This window comes from Loa loa (genome assembly GCF_000183805.2).
Source record: "Loa loa unplaced genomic scaffold supercont3.630, whole genome shotgun sequence".
Taxonomy (NCBI): domain Eukaryota; kingdom Metazoa; phylum Nematoda; class Chromadorea; order Rhabditida; family Onchocercidae; genus Loa; species Loa loa.
This window is the reverse complement of record NW_018108810.1, coordinates 330-16221: the sequence shown is the minus strand read 5'-3', so window position 1 is coordinate 16221 and position 15892 is coordinate 330. Positions and strand designations below refer to the sequence as shown.

Genomic DNA, 15892 nt, shown 5'->3' with positions numbered 1-15892 from the left:
GAAATTTGCATATTTTTGGATGAAACAAAATGTGCACTTTATAAATAGCTTTTCATTTCAATCGATAATTAGAAAGTTAAAGTGGTCGATTAACTAATCGGAACACTTTCATAGCGCGTGTTTGTTTATGTGCATGTGTGTATGTAAGCGTGAGAAGGTTTTTTTGTTTTGTTTTAACAAAGAATGTTTTTCATTAAGGGTTGTTTACCTTGATGACATCATCATTTGTTTTACTTATTACTCTATTCTCTTTCTCTCTTTTTTTCCCGCTCTTCCATCCTATTCTATGTTATGCTAATGTTATCGCTTCAAAATTTGTATCAAATTTTGCCATAGTTTAAATTTAGATTATGATTTTTTTTTCGTCAGATCATAACGATATCCATCAACTATAATAGCAACAGTAAAGCGATTGCTGCTGTCATAGCAATAGTGCAATAATATAAAACTTATAAACAAACAAATAGCTTGGATAAATGGTTTGGGCGAAAAAACGAAAGTATCAACAACAATATCGAAAACAACAACAGCAGCAGCTCGTTGCTTCACGATACTCATCCTTCAACTGTACATATTGTTGACCATATCTGTGGTAAGCTGTTTTGTTTATCATTCGCAATCATTTGCTTATTTATAATTTTCAGGGTACCATTTATTTTCATCATATTAAAGAATCTGATTTCAAGCCAAATCGTTACTACACATGTACCGCTGAGAATACCAAACTCAAAGATTACAAATTTGGTAATCAGTTTCGTCTCGATGTTACCAAAAATCGTCGACGGGCATGTAAGATTTTTGTTTCGTTCAATTCCACTTTTTTTTTGAATTTCTGTCTTTGATTTTCAAGATTTCCGTAAAATTTTTTATTTGAGCAATCTCATTATGGTATGTAAAATATCTGTGATTAGATAGATAGGAGTGATATTGTAGGAGTCATAGATGGGATGGATTCATACCTAAAAGATTTTCGATAGGTTAAAACCAATTACGGTGACTAGCTAACTAAGTTGAAGTGATTTAAACAGCTGACTTGCTAATTTCTGAATTAGACGCAAACAGTTTTGATGATTGTTGTGGAAATTCTCTTCAATGTATTTGTGGGAATTGGAACAGGAAGCTACATTGCATGCACTAAGTTACCAGATAGTCTTACTGATTGTCTATCGTAGTAAGATTGCCAAGAACAAAGGTAAAATTGTTCTTCTGAGATGGAAAGTGCTTTAAGCTAACAAATGCAGGTTTTTAAAATGTAAAAATTTTTTGATGTCAAAGCTTGAAGTTAATTGTGGATATTCGTGAAACACAAATACCATTCTGATTTACACAAATGCCTTTCATTTCAACCTTGCTCTTTGACAAAATTAATATTTCGTTGTTCCTTCTCTTGTTTACTATTTTTCTCTGACAAATCACAAAATCAAAAGAATATAGTTCCAGAGTAGCTGCACTTCGAGTCATTTCAACGTTCAAATATTTCAAACATTTAAAATGGAGTGTTTTAAACACTTGAACATAGCTGCTTTCCTGTGTTGTACTTTTTAAGTAGTTCTATTTAAACACTTGAACATAGCTACTTTCCTGTGTTGTACCTTAGTGGAGGCCGGGCATATATTAGCCGTTATGGGTGCAAAAAAAAAAGCGAAAAGTAACAGGAACCGTAACATAAGAAGTGGGAAATCAGGCGTAACGGTAGTGAATAATTGTTTTAGTTTGTGCTTTACCCAAAATCGTTACCGGCCATTTTGGTGAGACATATTAGCACGAATAACTTTGTCAGACTGCGTCTTATTTTACGTTCCTTTTCTCTTTTGCAGAGGGATTGGAAGAGTAAGGCATATGAGAAGAATGGTTAATTGATACTATAATTTAGTTTATAAAATGCGGCCAACTTTTTCATGTAATAGCTTCCTTCAGTTTTTTCTTTTTCTTTGGGTCAAAAAGAATTTTCATATACAGTCATATATTTTGCGTGCAATGGGTATATTATGCAGGTTTTCAATTTCGTCGTTTTAGGATATATCTTTTACTGAATTCAAACTCCAAAATTTGTTCAACTTTTAAACGGATAATTTTTGTGCTGATTTTCTTCGTATTGATTTTTCTGAATTGGATAATAGTAGATTGATGAAAGGTATTTGCGGGGCGAATGGTCGAAACACGTTTTTTGAGGGGTGAGGGGAGGAGGGAAAATGTTATTTAATGCATACTACGTTGAGGAGCCATTTGTTTGTGCCATAAAATATGATAGATGTCATTTGAAATTGGTTAATTTATTGTGCGTTATTGACTATCGATTTATGGTCGATTCCGCCGAATATCTCTTAAAAATTTTTATTCATTGACATGTTAAAATTCAAGTTTCAGTTTTCAGTAACTGAATTTTCCACAGTTTCATCCTATGTAATCTTTTTTTGGTGGAGAAGAAGGAGAAATGAGTTAGAAGAGGAAGGAGATGATTGTATGTAGGTGATGGTTTCAGTTGTAATAGGAGTTTGGGCTATGACATGGAGTTCATTAGCTATACTTGGGATCCGGAAAGAAAGAACTTTGATCAGATTAAAATGTTACGATAAAGAAAAGTGACGATAAGTAGCAATTATTTTACTTTGCGTGAATCCTATGGATGGCACCGAAGGGTACAGATTACATCTTTTTTCTTTGTTTTCGTCGAAAATTGTTTTGTCTCAGCTTCATAATGCCTGGCACTCATAACATAGGGAAAATTAAATATGAAATAGAAATAAAGCTTCCAGAAGGAGGGAGAGAAGGGCAGCAAATACGACCCTAGTTATGCCGTAATTGCTTTTCTTATAATATATTGTGATGTAATTCCCACTAGTTATTCAGAAATTGTCACTCTGTAGGTATTACTATGATTGCTTAAAATATTTAATTATTGCAGTGACTTCGCCGATACCTCCTAGCGAGCAGTATGTAAATCAGAGCTCTCCGATTGCATTGGAAGGTAGCGTACATAAGCTACATTGCTTCTTCAGTGGATAGTAAGTTTTTACTTGTTTTGAATTGTCATGAATTGCATAACGTCATAAATATTGGTTACTGAGGGAGGAAAAATCAAACGCAGCAGCCTGGTAGCATGGTGTATCCTAGAAATTTCATAAATAAATGGTTTTATGTGGATATGGACTTGTTTATTGATTTTGACGTTTGTTTTCTTGTTTTTTGTTTTTCGTTTTTTTTTCGTTCATATTGAGGCTAGCTTGTTGTTTGGAGTCGTAAGTATTGTATTTGAAAGTTTATTCCAATTTCGCTCTAGGAGATTCTATTTTATTTCATTTATTCCTGAATTTGCTGTCGTTATCCGACAATAATTGTTTCATAAGTAAATCCAATACTAAACATCAACTCTTCGAAAATAATCAGAAAATGGAGACGACTGTAATATGCTAAAGAATTTTTGGAACAATTTAGTGTAGTTTTGTCAGCGAAATTTTTGGGCTTTATAAACTACATACATTCATCTAATGATGAGGGAATAGGAGATGTGGTGTTCCGGTGGTAGTAGTTGAGGAAGGAAGACTCTGTTGTGAGTCAGAAGCTTTAAAATATATTGCAGTAATAAATGAAATGCTTGTTTACACATATGCATGAAAACATCCATTTATACGACTTCATTTGGCTACTTAATCATTTCTGCTATGCCGGTGTATTGATTTTTTGAAATTTTGAAAAAAAAATTATGCTTGTGGGAAGTTTATAAAAGACTGCAATGTTTACTGCAATTATAAAAGTTCAAGGTATTTGTTGCAGTTGTGAAAACTTGTGGCATTTATCAAATTAAACTTTGAATCTGAAATTTGTTAGTTTCTGAACTGTAATATAAAAAGGACGAAAGAGGTGGAAGGATGTTGATTTTGTTTAAATCTATTGTTCTTTCACATTCCAGTTTCCTCATTTCTCGGAACTACGTTCAAGGCTTTTAGTACTTTTAATACTTTTAAATTGATTTTCTGTTTTGCAGTCCTTTGCTTTTTTTTCTCTCAATTTCCTTTTTTTTCGCGTTATTGAATCGTTGTGAGCGATCACTGTAGTTTTGTTCCTCTCTCGAAAAGATTTCAAGAGTTTTTATATATAAATTTTTTGCAGCTTTTCAACATTTTAAATTTCTTATTAAAGTAATACTCAAGCGTCGGTCTTGTTATTCCGCAATAAGGATGCTATAATGCAGCTTTAACATTGCTGAATCTTTATTGCTCTACATTTAGTTTTTGTTTTTCTTTTTGTCCTTATCTCATCTTTTTTGAATTATTGAATTTCTAATAGCAGCTTTCAGTAATGGGTAGTGATGGCTATGTAAATTGTAAATTAGACTCTTTAATTAGATGTAGCAAGCATTCATCTTTCTTTCGTCTTCGCATTCTTTTTCAGAAGGACGTTACGATGAAAGATGAAAATTGAATTTTAAAACGAATTAAAGCTTAGTTAAACCGCGGCTATCGTTTTTTTCTTTTCCCTCCATAGACAACAAGATTTTCAAGTAGTCCATTTTATAGTCGTAAATTTCCGTTCTTTTTTCGCCAGGGGAAAAAAAATCGGATTTTATTATGAGACAATATTATATCCAATTTTTGTAGGAATTAATTTTTTCTTTCAATTTTGGAAAAATGTAGTTGAAAATTCGGATAGAAATTTCAGTCTTTACTGTCCCATTTCGGCTATTTTTCTTTCCTGAAGAGATATACCGAAAATTAACTTGATATGTTAAAAAGAAAAGGACAAAAGTAATGTTTCTCTACCTGATAGTTTTCCGTCACATCTCCAAGAAATTTTGCCGTAATTCACTTGTTTATGAAATTGTACGTTTTGGTTGGCAACTGTCGCCTCTTGTTTTTATTTGCATTTCTGAAAAACATATTATTATACATATAGTTATGTACTGGTGATAACAATGTTTCTTGTTTGTCTAATTTGGCTTTGTTTACATAATTTTCCTGGATGGACATATTTTCTCGTTCTTTCTGTTTCCAGCATATCGGTGTAGTTGTTGTTGATATTACTGAAACCAGTTCAAAATACATGCATGTGTTAATGTGTTAAAGGTTCTCAGAGGGAAACTTTCTCCCATTTAACAACTTGAACAGGATCTGTTGATTTTTGAGAAAAATTTTAGTCCGGAACCAACACCTATTTGGCGATTCAATGGTCTCGATATTCCGGAGGATGATTCACGTTACACCTACGAAGCATATGGGAAAACATTAGTTTTTAATGTTAGCGCAGAAATAGAAGGCATATATGAATGCATTTTTAAAGCTCATCCCAATTTGGATCGCAGATTCGACGTTGTCGTTGAAGGTTCGTTTAGATTTATATAGTAATTTTGAAGTTTATCCACACTGGAAAGGTTGATATCGAATCATCTATTTATTTCTATCAAACATGGCTAGAATTTGGTCAAGATAGAAAAGAGGAGAAACGAATTTACTTTTTTCTTTTTTTTTTTTACTATATAAGAGATTGTTTGGTACGTTGTTCCCGACTAATAATTCAAGATGTTCTTGAAGATAAGACTGAAATGATATAAACTTTTCTATAAGCTTTTCTTATGTTATCTTTTTGCAGCAGCACCTTATTGGACGGCAGGTCCACCGCCAAACAAACGAACAAGCGAAGGCGAAGATGTAACTTTTAACTGTAGTGCTAACGGGAAGCCAGCACCTGTGATTTCATTTTTCAAAAATGGCGTTGGTTAGTCATTAAATTTTTAGAAAAATTTGTTCCATTCAAAGGCTATTTTTTTACTTCTCATATAATTTATTACAGTACTTTAATTACCAACAAAGCTTCCTAAATTCGCCGCAGATCGTTTTTCAATTTCATTGCCTATTTCTTGTTAAGTTCCCACAGCTTTTTCCTTCGTGTTTAGAATGCTAGTGTAATGAATGTATTTTGGGATACATTCCTAAATTATATATCTGAATAATTTTTATTCGTAGAGATGAAACCAAGGGATGATGATGTCAACAGAAATTGGGAAATAACAGGAAGTGTCCTGACATTAAGGAATGTTAAAAAAGGTATTGCTGGCAGCGGCGATAATGCTGTTTACCAGTGCAAAGTGGAAAACAAACACGGATATTTATGGGCCAATTTCTACCTCAATCTTCTTGGTAAATGATGTCATCTACTTCTTCAAAAGAAAAAAAAATGATGACTGACATTTCTGTAATGCTATTAAAGCAAAACTTCTGGAGTTACATTTATCCTAAATTTTCGTACCCAAAAGCTTATGAGATCCAACAGTTGGTAATGGATCCAGGAGGTTGTTCTAATCAACATATTCATTTTTATGCATTACTTCGCGGTTTTTTGACGAATCTCCATATTTTTTTAGCTTTCAAACCAGAACTTCTTTCTGACCCCGGTGAAGTCGAAGCTGTAGTTGGTCAAAATGTAACATTGGCATGCAAATTTTTTGCATCACCGAACGTTAACATTACATGGGAAAGCACTGTGTTGCACGGTTTGCGACATCACGTCGTACCAGCGGATGCCGATGGAGAAGGAAAGCTTATTATTGATGGTTCGTCAATTTTGGGATACTTCTGATAACTCCTTTCTCGTGGCTTCTAAATCTTCGAACTTTTTCTTTTTCCTTTAATATTTACTTGTTTAAGAAAAGACTGGAACAAGCAAAGCCCCTTATTGCTTATTAGTGAATGAAAGACAGTGAAGTTATGTTGCAATTGATCCTTTTGGTACTTGGTGATAAGTATTGGCATTTGAATTAACGAAAGTTTATCTGTAGCGGTTGGTCGAGATGCGGAAGGTGAATACACATGTATTGGGACGAATAAACATGGTACAGAAAAAGGAACAGCACATCTGATTATACGCGGTTAGATAGACATATTTCTTTCAAGATACTCGGATGTTTCGAAAGAAAGGAAGGAGTGAGGAGAAGATACTGCTCATTTGAAAGAATTCAACTAGCTTATAATAAGCGGATATTATTATTTCTAGTTTTATTTTTTACTAGCTCTTATTAGGCCAAGAAAAATATCAAACTTGTTAAGGGTAATAAAGCTCATGATGATCTTTTTGACAATTGTAATGGAAAAGTGCGGGACATGCATAAATAGTGTGAAAGGAGAAGACAGTTCTAAATTCTTCGCTAATTTTAGAAGCGACAAGGCTGGAACCATTTGAAAGACCTTTAGAAAAGGTTCTAGCTGGTCAGCGACTTGAATTGCCATGCAAGGCTGAACATGACGAAAATCTCGAAGTTACTTACGAATGGCTTGTTAATGGAAAGGTAGTGAGAACAGAGTTAATGGTTGTAATATTGATTTGGATTTTCCATATTGTTGTTAGTGCACCATTGCTGAGTAACATATACATTAAAAGGTAGTGCGGAAAGCTACGGATATTTGATGAAGAACCAATGACACTGAAATGAAATAATGCACAACTAATATTGGATATTTACATAGTAATCACACCCTTTAATAATCTACCACTTAAGTTTGTATGCATAAGTAAAATAACTTGCAGTGAATTTTTCAAAATTTTGCTAACTAATTTTCTTAGTTCGTTTTATCGGGCATTCTTTGCAGTTTTTACATATCCTATAAAAAAGTTTCATTATAGCCGTTAATCGAACAGTACATACAATCTGGTCATTATCTCATTACCGATAAAAATTCACTGATTATTACAAATCCGGCACGATATGACGCTGCATTGTATACGTGCATCGCAAAGACGGCATTAGATTCAGTGAAGAAGTCTGTTCAAGTTGGAGTCGATGGTACTTATTAATGAATCTCCATAAAAGTTCTACGGGGACGCGTTCTAAGAGAATTCGAGAATTTTTCAATTCTGCACTGTTATGGAATTATGACAGTATATACTCAGGGGTTGGGTTGGTGATGTTCGGCAACTAGTATCTAAGACATGGCAGTATTTAGTATATGGGAAAACCAAACCGATACGAAAGACTGATAAGTGGGAAACAAAATGTATTATGGAGTTTAGATATGGATTCTTAAAAAACCTTTACCCTCTGGAAAGATTGGGATTAGACTAGTTTGCTTCAGGAGAAAAATATACGATTGTAATTTCAGTCATGTTTTTTGAGCAAAACTTCTACTGCAAAAGTTTCAAACAAAAATTTCAAGATATTGGAGTGACTTCTTTCACACACTGATTACATAGATTTTTTTAAAAAAATTCCGAATTTTAGATGTTCCAAATCTAGTTCATATGGCATTCCTTACGAAGTGCGACGACACTGCCCAAATTGCGTCCATCAGTTTTGAATATATGGAGGATATTGATTTTAGTGCTCCAATAAAAGAAATCTGGTATGTACTTTGGTTGGGATTTCAGAAATTTTTAGTTGCGACTTAAATAACTTTTCTGACATAATTTCTGTTCTCATTATTTCCCACACTTAACTCTTCCTGGTTCAATCGGAAATTGAATGAGTTTGCCGAGAGATCTTGGTTTCTATGCAGAATTCCGAATTTTAGGGCACAATATCAAATCGATGAAGAAACTGATGGTGTGGTTTGGTTAACACATCCTCATCCTGCTTTGGCCGATTCCTTGCAAACAGTAGATGATAACCAACGTATAGTAAAAGGTACGATCGATGTATCACTTCGGCCATTTGGCAAGGTATGTTCTCTTTTGTTCTTGAATCGAATTATGAAACTGATTTTAAAATTAATAGGTAGTTTATGTGAAAGTCTTATGCATATTGGTTTTGCTATAGTCCAAAAACCGATGTTCTAATCAATCAGAGGAACATTTCAGTATCGTTTTCGCGTCTTTGGTCGCAATGATTTTGGTGACGGAGCACCAACAAATGTAAATGGCGGTTGTATAACACCAGCTCGAGTACCTGATAGAAATCCAGAAGGTGTTTCTGCGACTGGGACACGACCAGAAAATTTAATTGTTTTCTGGAAACCAATGCCAAGAGAAGATTGGAATGGGCGCAATTTTCATTATATTATTCGATATCGGCCTGTAAGTCCTCCTCTCCAAAATTAAACGTACAAAAGTCAAGAACCGAAATTTATTAGTTTGCAAATAATCAGACATCTACTCGCAGTGTATACATGAAAGAATTTGAGCTACTAACGAATTACACTTATTCTAAGACTTGCATTTGTTCAGGCTGGGTCAGATGCTGAATGGAAGGAAGAGATAGTAGAGGATCCATATAGTGATCGGCATACCATTGAATTATCAGTTGAAGAGCCTTTCCGACCGTATGAAGTCCAGGTGAATATTCCAGATTTTCAGCTATGAAAGTTAAAAATACAAGTAAAACTCACTTTAGAATCTCTTTACAATTTAAGAAACTGTTGGACCTTACAGGTTCGTGCTGCAAATGAGAATGGGACATCTAATGTTTCACCGCAGTCTGTAGAAGGAAGAACTGGTGAAGGTGATCCTGGTTTTACCCCAACTGGGTTCAAACTGATCACATCGGATTCAACATCGGCAACTTTCGAATGGGATTCAGTTGATCCACAACAAGTACAAGGAAATTTTACCGGAATAAAGGTTATTTATTTTGTCTTCTTGATTTTAACCCTCTTGTTTTGTCAGAATTGTAGTTTTGAAATTGTGTGGCATAAAAAAGGTATTACAGATTATCTTTTGGTCTGAAGAAGATGAAGGTGAAAGCGATGTTGAGTTGGAGACAGAGGATATTGTACGATTAAAGAGACATTCGAGAGTATGTGTGCTTGCATTATTTCGTCCTTGTTTTAAATCTTTTGATTTCCGGATTTATAGTCCATTTATAAAGGTCACATTATCCAGTGACTTTCATAATGTTGAATTGCAAAGATCGGTTCAAACGCAGACTTGTTTTTCTTTTTGTTATAGTTGAGGAGGTCGAAGAATGAAGTTTCGACTTCACAGACAAGTGTGTTTGGTGACAAACGCAGCGTTATCGTTGCACCGGATAAAAAAAGTGCCACAATATTTGGTCTACGACCGAACAGTGTTAATTATGCACAAATTGCGGTAATGAACGGTCAAAATGATGGTACACCGTCTGATCCGATTTCATTCCGGACAAAAGAAGGAGGTAGATTTGCAACATGGCAAAAGAGTTTAACCTACTTTTTGTATGAATTGGTTATCCCACCTCTCTTTTTATCTTTTATCTGGGTTTAGAAAGGTAACTTGAGGAGACCTGTTCCTTGATGGCTCAAAATGTTAACGGTTTTTCAATGTTCACAAATGGAAAATATGTGCAAGTAACAAACACTGTTTTGTATTGCGCTTGTCAGTTTCGAAATGTAAAAATCCAGTCGCACATCATATTTCTGCAAGTTGCTTAAAATTATAAATTATTTTATAGTTCCAACTCCGGTACGAAATTTGGAAGCATATCCCATGAATGGGCGTGATGAGCGAGAAAGTGCTGTTGTAGCTGTACGATGGGATCGGCCACGACACTACAATGGTCGTTTAACCGGATATTCGATTGAGATATGCTCTGTCAATCCAGATGGCACAATGGAGCAAAGAGAAAACTGTCCAATCAGGTTACTGTTGGAATTTCATGCAATTTCCAGTCGATACCCGGAACATTTGAAATAGTGCATTGCGAAACATATTTATTTTGAAAAATATTTCAGAAAGACGCAACCGAAGGAACGGTTCCTGAGGATATCGAATTTGGAAAACGATAGTAAATATCGATTTATTGTTTATGGAAATACAAATGCTGGTCGAGGGGATCCAAATTCGAAGGATGTCATGACCTTACCTGAAGATGTAAAATTCTTTCGTAAGTTTTACTATCGAAATCATGAATATGTTTTCGTGAGGAAATAGCCTATTATTTTGGTGACGAAAAATGGTGGAAAATGATAGTGACATGTAAATTTGGTCTATTGCATTGGGAGTTATGTAATCCCATCGTACTCTCTCGTGACTTCACGAGTTGGCAGATTATCAAGACCTGGTTTTGAGAGGCTGGCAACATGGTAAGGAAGTTAGAAAAACTAAAGTAGAGTATGTAACTAAGTAATTTTTTTAGCCTTAGTTTTCTTCGAAATTCCATATGTTCCGAATTCACAAAAATAAGACAAAACGAAATCCTGAAAATAGTAGGCTACTTGTTGGATGGATTCTATATTCCACTGAGACATGGAAAGATTTTAAAGAATAGAAGGAAAACTTGGATGAATGGTTGAGAAAAACAAGAATAGAGGTGAATTCCGACATAAATTTTTATGGAATAGAGTAAGCCGATTTCGAAATGAGTATGCAAAAAAGGAGGAAATAATTTTCAGTTTTTTTCTGTCCCTAGTTTTAACTGGTAATTCTCTTAAGAACATTAAGAAATAAAAGTGTGCATGTTGGCGTACATGTTGATCGTCGATAATGGTCTAGACTGTTTCGAACATCGTGATCAAAATTTGATAAAAATCGGATTTAATCAAAATTGAATAGCATCATTCGGCGCAGGGAATTGGGAATCTGTCAAAGGACGCCAATATCTTCTGAAATTGTGTCATCGCTAGTGATGCATTCGTTGACTAATATTTTTCTGGTGATTCTAAAGAATTTAGAGTTTCCGTAGACTGTGAAAATTTTTAGGGGGAACCGGTTATTACAGTCGGAATTTTGAATGAAGTTTTCCTATAGAATTTCCTGTTCTCTAGGTTAATTCGTCTTTGTCTTCATTTTTTCGGTTCTTTTAATTCGTCTGTGTGGTGATAATGATTAATGGGTTAAGTTACATTCGTCTGCCGAATTGTTTGTAGATGTCCAGTCAAATATTAATCGTTTAATTGCGGCAAATCGCTGTCTGGTGTTTGCATTGATCTTTAGATATTGATTTTGGCACTGGAAATTCTTCTAAGAATTTACTTGGATTCTTCAGTTTGTGCAGTAGTCGTGGAGAATGTTGTAGTTAGTTGGTGGAATATATAAATGTTAATTACTCAGGCATTAGAGCAAGAAGTAGAAAAGGAGCAAGTAGTCAGAATGAGAAAAGGGAAGGGAAGGAAGTGGGAGGTGAGACCGAGGTGATTGTCCCTGATACTTATTAAAATAATGAGAGGATGTGTTTAACCACACCTGGACTCCTTCTGAAGGGATTAAATGGGGAGGGAAGTATTAAGAATGTGACAACAGTCAATATAGGGGAGAGGTGTGATTTATAAGAGTGGTTGTGGTGTCATATGTTACATGAAAAGCTTCAAAAATGATTGGATATGTAGAAGAATGAGATAGCTTGGAGTATATTTGAAGGTTATGAGATAGGAACAGGAGAATGTTGAAGGAATGGCTGGAAGAGGATGGTAATTTAAAGATCGAAATGGAATTGCAACTGTCGAAAGAGTTTTTGTCATTGTTGTTATTGTTTTTGCTGTTGATATCTTAATTAGTAATAGAAAGGTAATCGTATCGCAGTTATTCCGTCTTTTCGTCCATTCTCAATAACCCCTTGAAATTACGAAACACAAATTTCGACCTTGTTGGTTAGGTCGAGCATGTTGTCATGACGGACGTTGTTGGAGATGAAAGGCACAGACGGTTGATTACACCCTTTCTTTTTTCTTCCATCTGAACCCAGCTGTAGACAACACACCCTCTTCACTCCCTCGTTCAGACTCAGCTATTACATATATGTACATTTATATATTTAGTTGAGTAAGGCAGCAACAATAATCCTAAGACATATATTTATTTATTTATGATATATATAATAGGCTTGAGAACATACTCCTAGAGTGGTTAATCCAGTTCACTGTGGTCGTCGATTTTCTGTTTCTCGATATTATCAACATGAACAAGTTTCTATAAACTCCGCTCATTAATGGCACTATTATTTATTACTGTTATAACTGTGTTCATGGTGCAGCCATGGTGTATTCGGGCAAAAATTTCTAATGGTATTTACATTTTTCTTTTCGTATGTATACGTTTGTGCATATGTGTGTTCCGGTGTCACAAGTAAGGTGATGTAAACGTATTATGTGGAATAATTATTATTTCATTGCTATGCATTACATTAGCAGTTCTTTCCCATTTTGTTTTGGAGGTGATTCTTCACAGTTCTGACCATTGCAAATTGCGAACTTTTACCTTTGGATGATGAGATTTCAGCAGCATTGACGTCAAAAAAACAATGAGATGTGTTGCTGGTTATAAATTTATTGTCGATATTGTTGTTTGAAAGAAACTGTACTTTTTCATTAAAATTAGCTTAAGGGATGAGATTATGTTGCACAATACTGTTACTTTTTCCTCGAAAATTGAAGGTTTCCATTTTAAAATTGGTGGTTTTAAACTTTCGAGATTGTAAATTTACATTTCTCGTTTTTCACGTGTAGTGGAACCGGAGCAACCACATTTGGAGGAGAGTGGTGTTGGTGATGATTTTATCAATATAACGCTGACACCAGGTGAATTTGACAAGAATGAAGGACGACCCGTTGGTAGTGATTTGTATGTCAAGTATCGAAAAGCTGGCGATGATGAATGGGAAATTGCGGAACCAAAAGGTATCTCATTTAGTTTCTCTTCTTATTCACTTATATGTTAAATAAATTAACATCTTGGTGTGGTTCAAAACGAACTAAGCAGGATTGAAAGGGCGGTGGAAGTAAGATTGTCATCGATAATTATGTTTCAATTTTTTTTTCCTACTTTGAACTTCAAGATATAGTAGTACTTTTGCAAGTGGTTTGTTAGTGAATGGATCAAACGGAATGGTTTGATAATTGATATTATGTTTCTACAGGAGATAAGTAGGTATGGACTATGTTTGTTTACATCTACATTTGATGCCCACAGTTATAATTTTCTGGAGGTTTTCATAGTTAAAGATATTTATGTCGCCTTGTTAGTGAAGGAAATTGATAATTTACTCCTGTTTGTTTATATGGGAAGGCTTTCTTATTTGATTGAGGAAAAGTTACTGATACTAGTTTCGTAGATGTAATAATGCCTCTTTATAGATTATGCAGAACCACTGCTAGATATTGTTTCCTTTTTGCAATGTTTGTAACATTATGCAGTGTCATTTAATGATAATTTCATGTAATTTATCAATTCTAAAATTCCAAGCATGGATAAGTTTGAACTTAAAACTAACTGAAATAGGCAACTGGTAAACTGGTTGCGTGGAATAATTAATTGACCTACTTAAACAAAATATCTGAGCAGTGATCCGGGTTTATGATTTATTTGGACAGTGAGTTTAAGGCACTTCTATTATATTTAACATTGGATTTACATTATCCCAACATTCGTCATAAGTCAAGAAGGTAATCTTTGAGCAGTAGTAATGAGTAATTTGCTATACTGATTCGTTTCACATGAAAAATATGTTCCGTTTGAATTAACATTTTTTTTGCTATCCAAATTTAATACAAAAGCTTTTAGGCGATGATCTCAGTATTCAAATTGATAACCTGGAGCCAGGAACGAAATACGATGTAATCGTCATCTCAAAGCAACGCGATCAATCTGGAAATATCCGGGAAACGGAGTCAACCGTCTCACATATTAGTACCACTGGTAGTGGTTGGTTTTTCTAACTCTTCTTAGGAGTTGTCTGTTTTTTCAAGGACTGTAATATTCTAAAGATTGTGATGTAATTTTGCTAAACTCCGAAACAGTTTGTTTTTCTGAAATTTGCGGACCTTTTCTAATCCTGCTTTTCTCGTGGATAGCTTTTAGGATTTCTAATACGACGGTATGGAAAAGTTGAAGAATCATATCGATGATAACTTAATTTATTTCATTTAAATGCGTTTTTCTTTTAAATTTTTACATGAAGATTGAAATTTGAGTGGTGTTCTTCTTGCAGCACCACAAAGTGCACGAATTTGGTGGTTAATTATCATTTTACTGGTAATACTCCTATTGCTCATTATTCTCTGCATTGTATGCGTGGCAGCTCGGCAGCGTGGCGCAAAATATCCTGTGTCGGAGAAGGAAAGGCAACAAGGCAGGCAGCCCATATTACCTGGTATTAAAGAGAGGGGATTTGGTGAATATATCAAACCGTAAGTTTTTAAATTTCGTAGTATTCTTAAGTTGGATTTCCGCAACTGAGTGTAAAATTCTGCGATAACCATAATCGTGGAAACAGTGCGAGAGTTAGCGTTTCATCTTTGTCATTTTGGAAACATTAAAATATTATAAAAAATATAGTAATATTAGGAACATGTGTCGTAATCAGGGGTTAAATGTACAGGTTAAATAAAATGTGCAGGAGCTTTATGTTTAAGATTTTTTAGAGAGGATGACGAGAAACGGTCATTAACGGGCAGTAAAGCAGAGTCAGAAACCGATTCAATGGCGGAGTATGGTGATACGGATCCTGGACGGTTTACGGAAGACGGTTCTTTTATAGGTAAAAGTATTTATGGGTTGATTTGGTGATCTTCAAAAAAAGATGACTGTACCGGGTTTTCGTATTAGTACAAAAATAAAATAATTTCTTGCAGGACAATATGTACCGAACAAAACATTAGTGAGTACCATAAACGACAAACCTGGCAGGGATTGTGCTTCGACATTTGTTTGATTAGTAGTTTTTTCTGAGCTAATAAAAGAAGCCTATTATGGAATTAGCCGGTGATTGTGGGAAAGCTTTGTGGATATGGCTTCTTAGTGTTTTTCCAGATGTTATCCCGTTATAATTCAATTTATGATTAAGTAAATTAAGCGAACTAACAATGAGAAGAGCAGTAGTAATAGATAATAGCTATAGTGATACTGCGTCGTTACGAATGCTTCTATGATAAGCTGAAAAGACGAGAAAATCCGGTGCTCTTCCTACTGCGGTTAATACGTATTTAATTGCCATAAATGCCCTTCCTGAAACAGCACATCCCTAAGGCTTTCCCACTATATCTGATGTTTGTGTGTCTAT

General features: G+C 34.6%; 2 protein-coding genes across 2 annotated transcripts; both read left to right on the top strand.

The window, feature by feature from the left end:
- Positions 1-476: 476 nt before the first annotated feature.
- LOAG_05937 (hypothetical protein) lies at positions 477-2586 on the top strand (the record flags this gene model as incomplete). The annotated part of the gene is made up of 4 exons (XM_003141474.1): positions 477-539; positions 645-789; positions 1713-1748; positions 2483-2586. 4 exons carry the CDS (start codon positions 477-479, stop codon positions 2584-2586), a joined length of 348 nt encoding a protein of 115 aa, XP_003141522.1.
- Positions 2587-2905: 319 nt separating this feature from the next.
- LOAG_05936 (hypothetical protein) lies at positions 2906-15544 on the top strand (the record flags this gene model as incomplete). Its single annotated transcript, XM_003141473.1, has 22 exons — positions 2906-3005; positions 5135-5319; positions 5587-5712; positions 5961-6134; positions 6359-6547; positions 6773-6862; positions 7149-7279; positions 7615-7774; positions 8210-8330; positions 8499-8646; positions 8785-9000; positions 9151-9258; positions 9355-9543; positions 9632-9718; positions 9871-10075; positions 10352-10538; positions 10632-10783; positions 13341-13511; positions 14395-14535; positions 14822-15020; positions 15255-15370; positions 15465-15544. Coding segments are annotated over 22 exons (3275 nt in total), but the record flags the coding sequence as incomplete, so codon positions are not given.
- Positions 15545-15892: the final 348 nt, after the last annotated feature.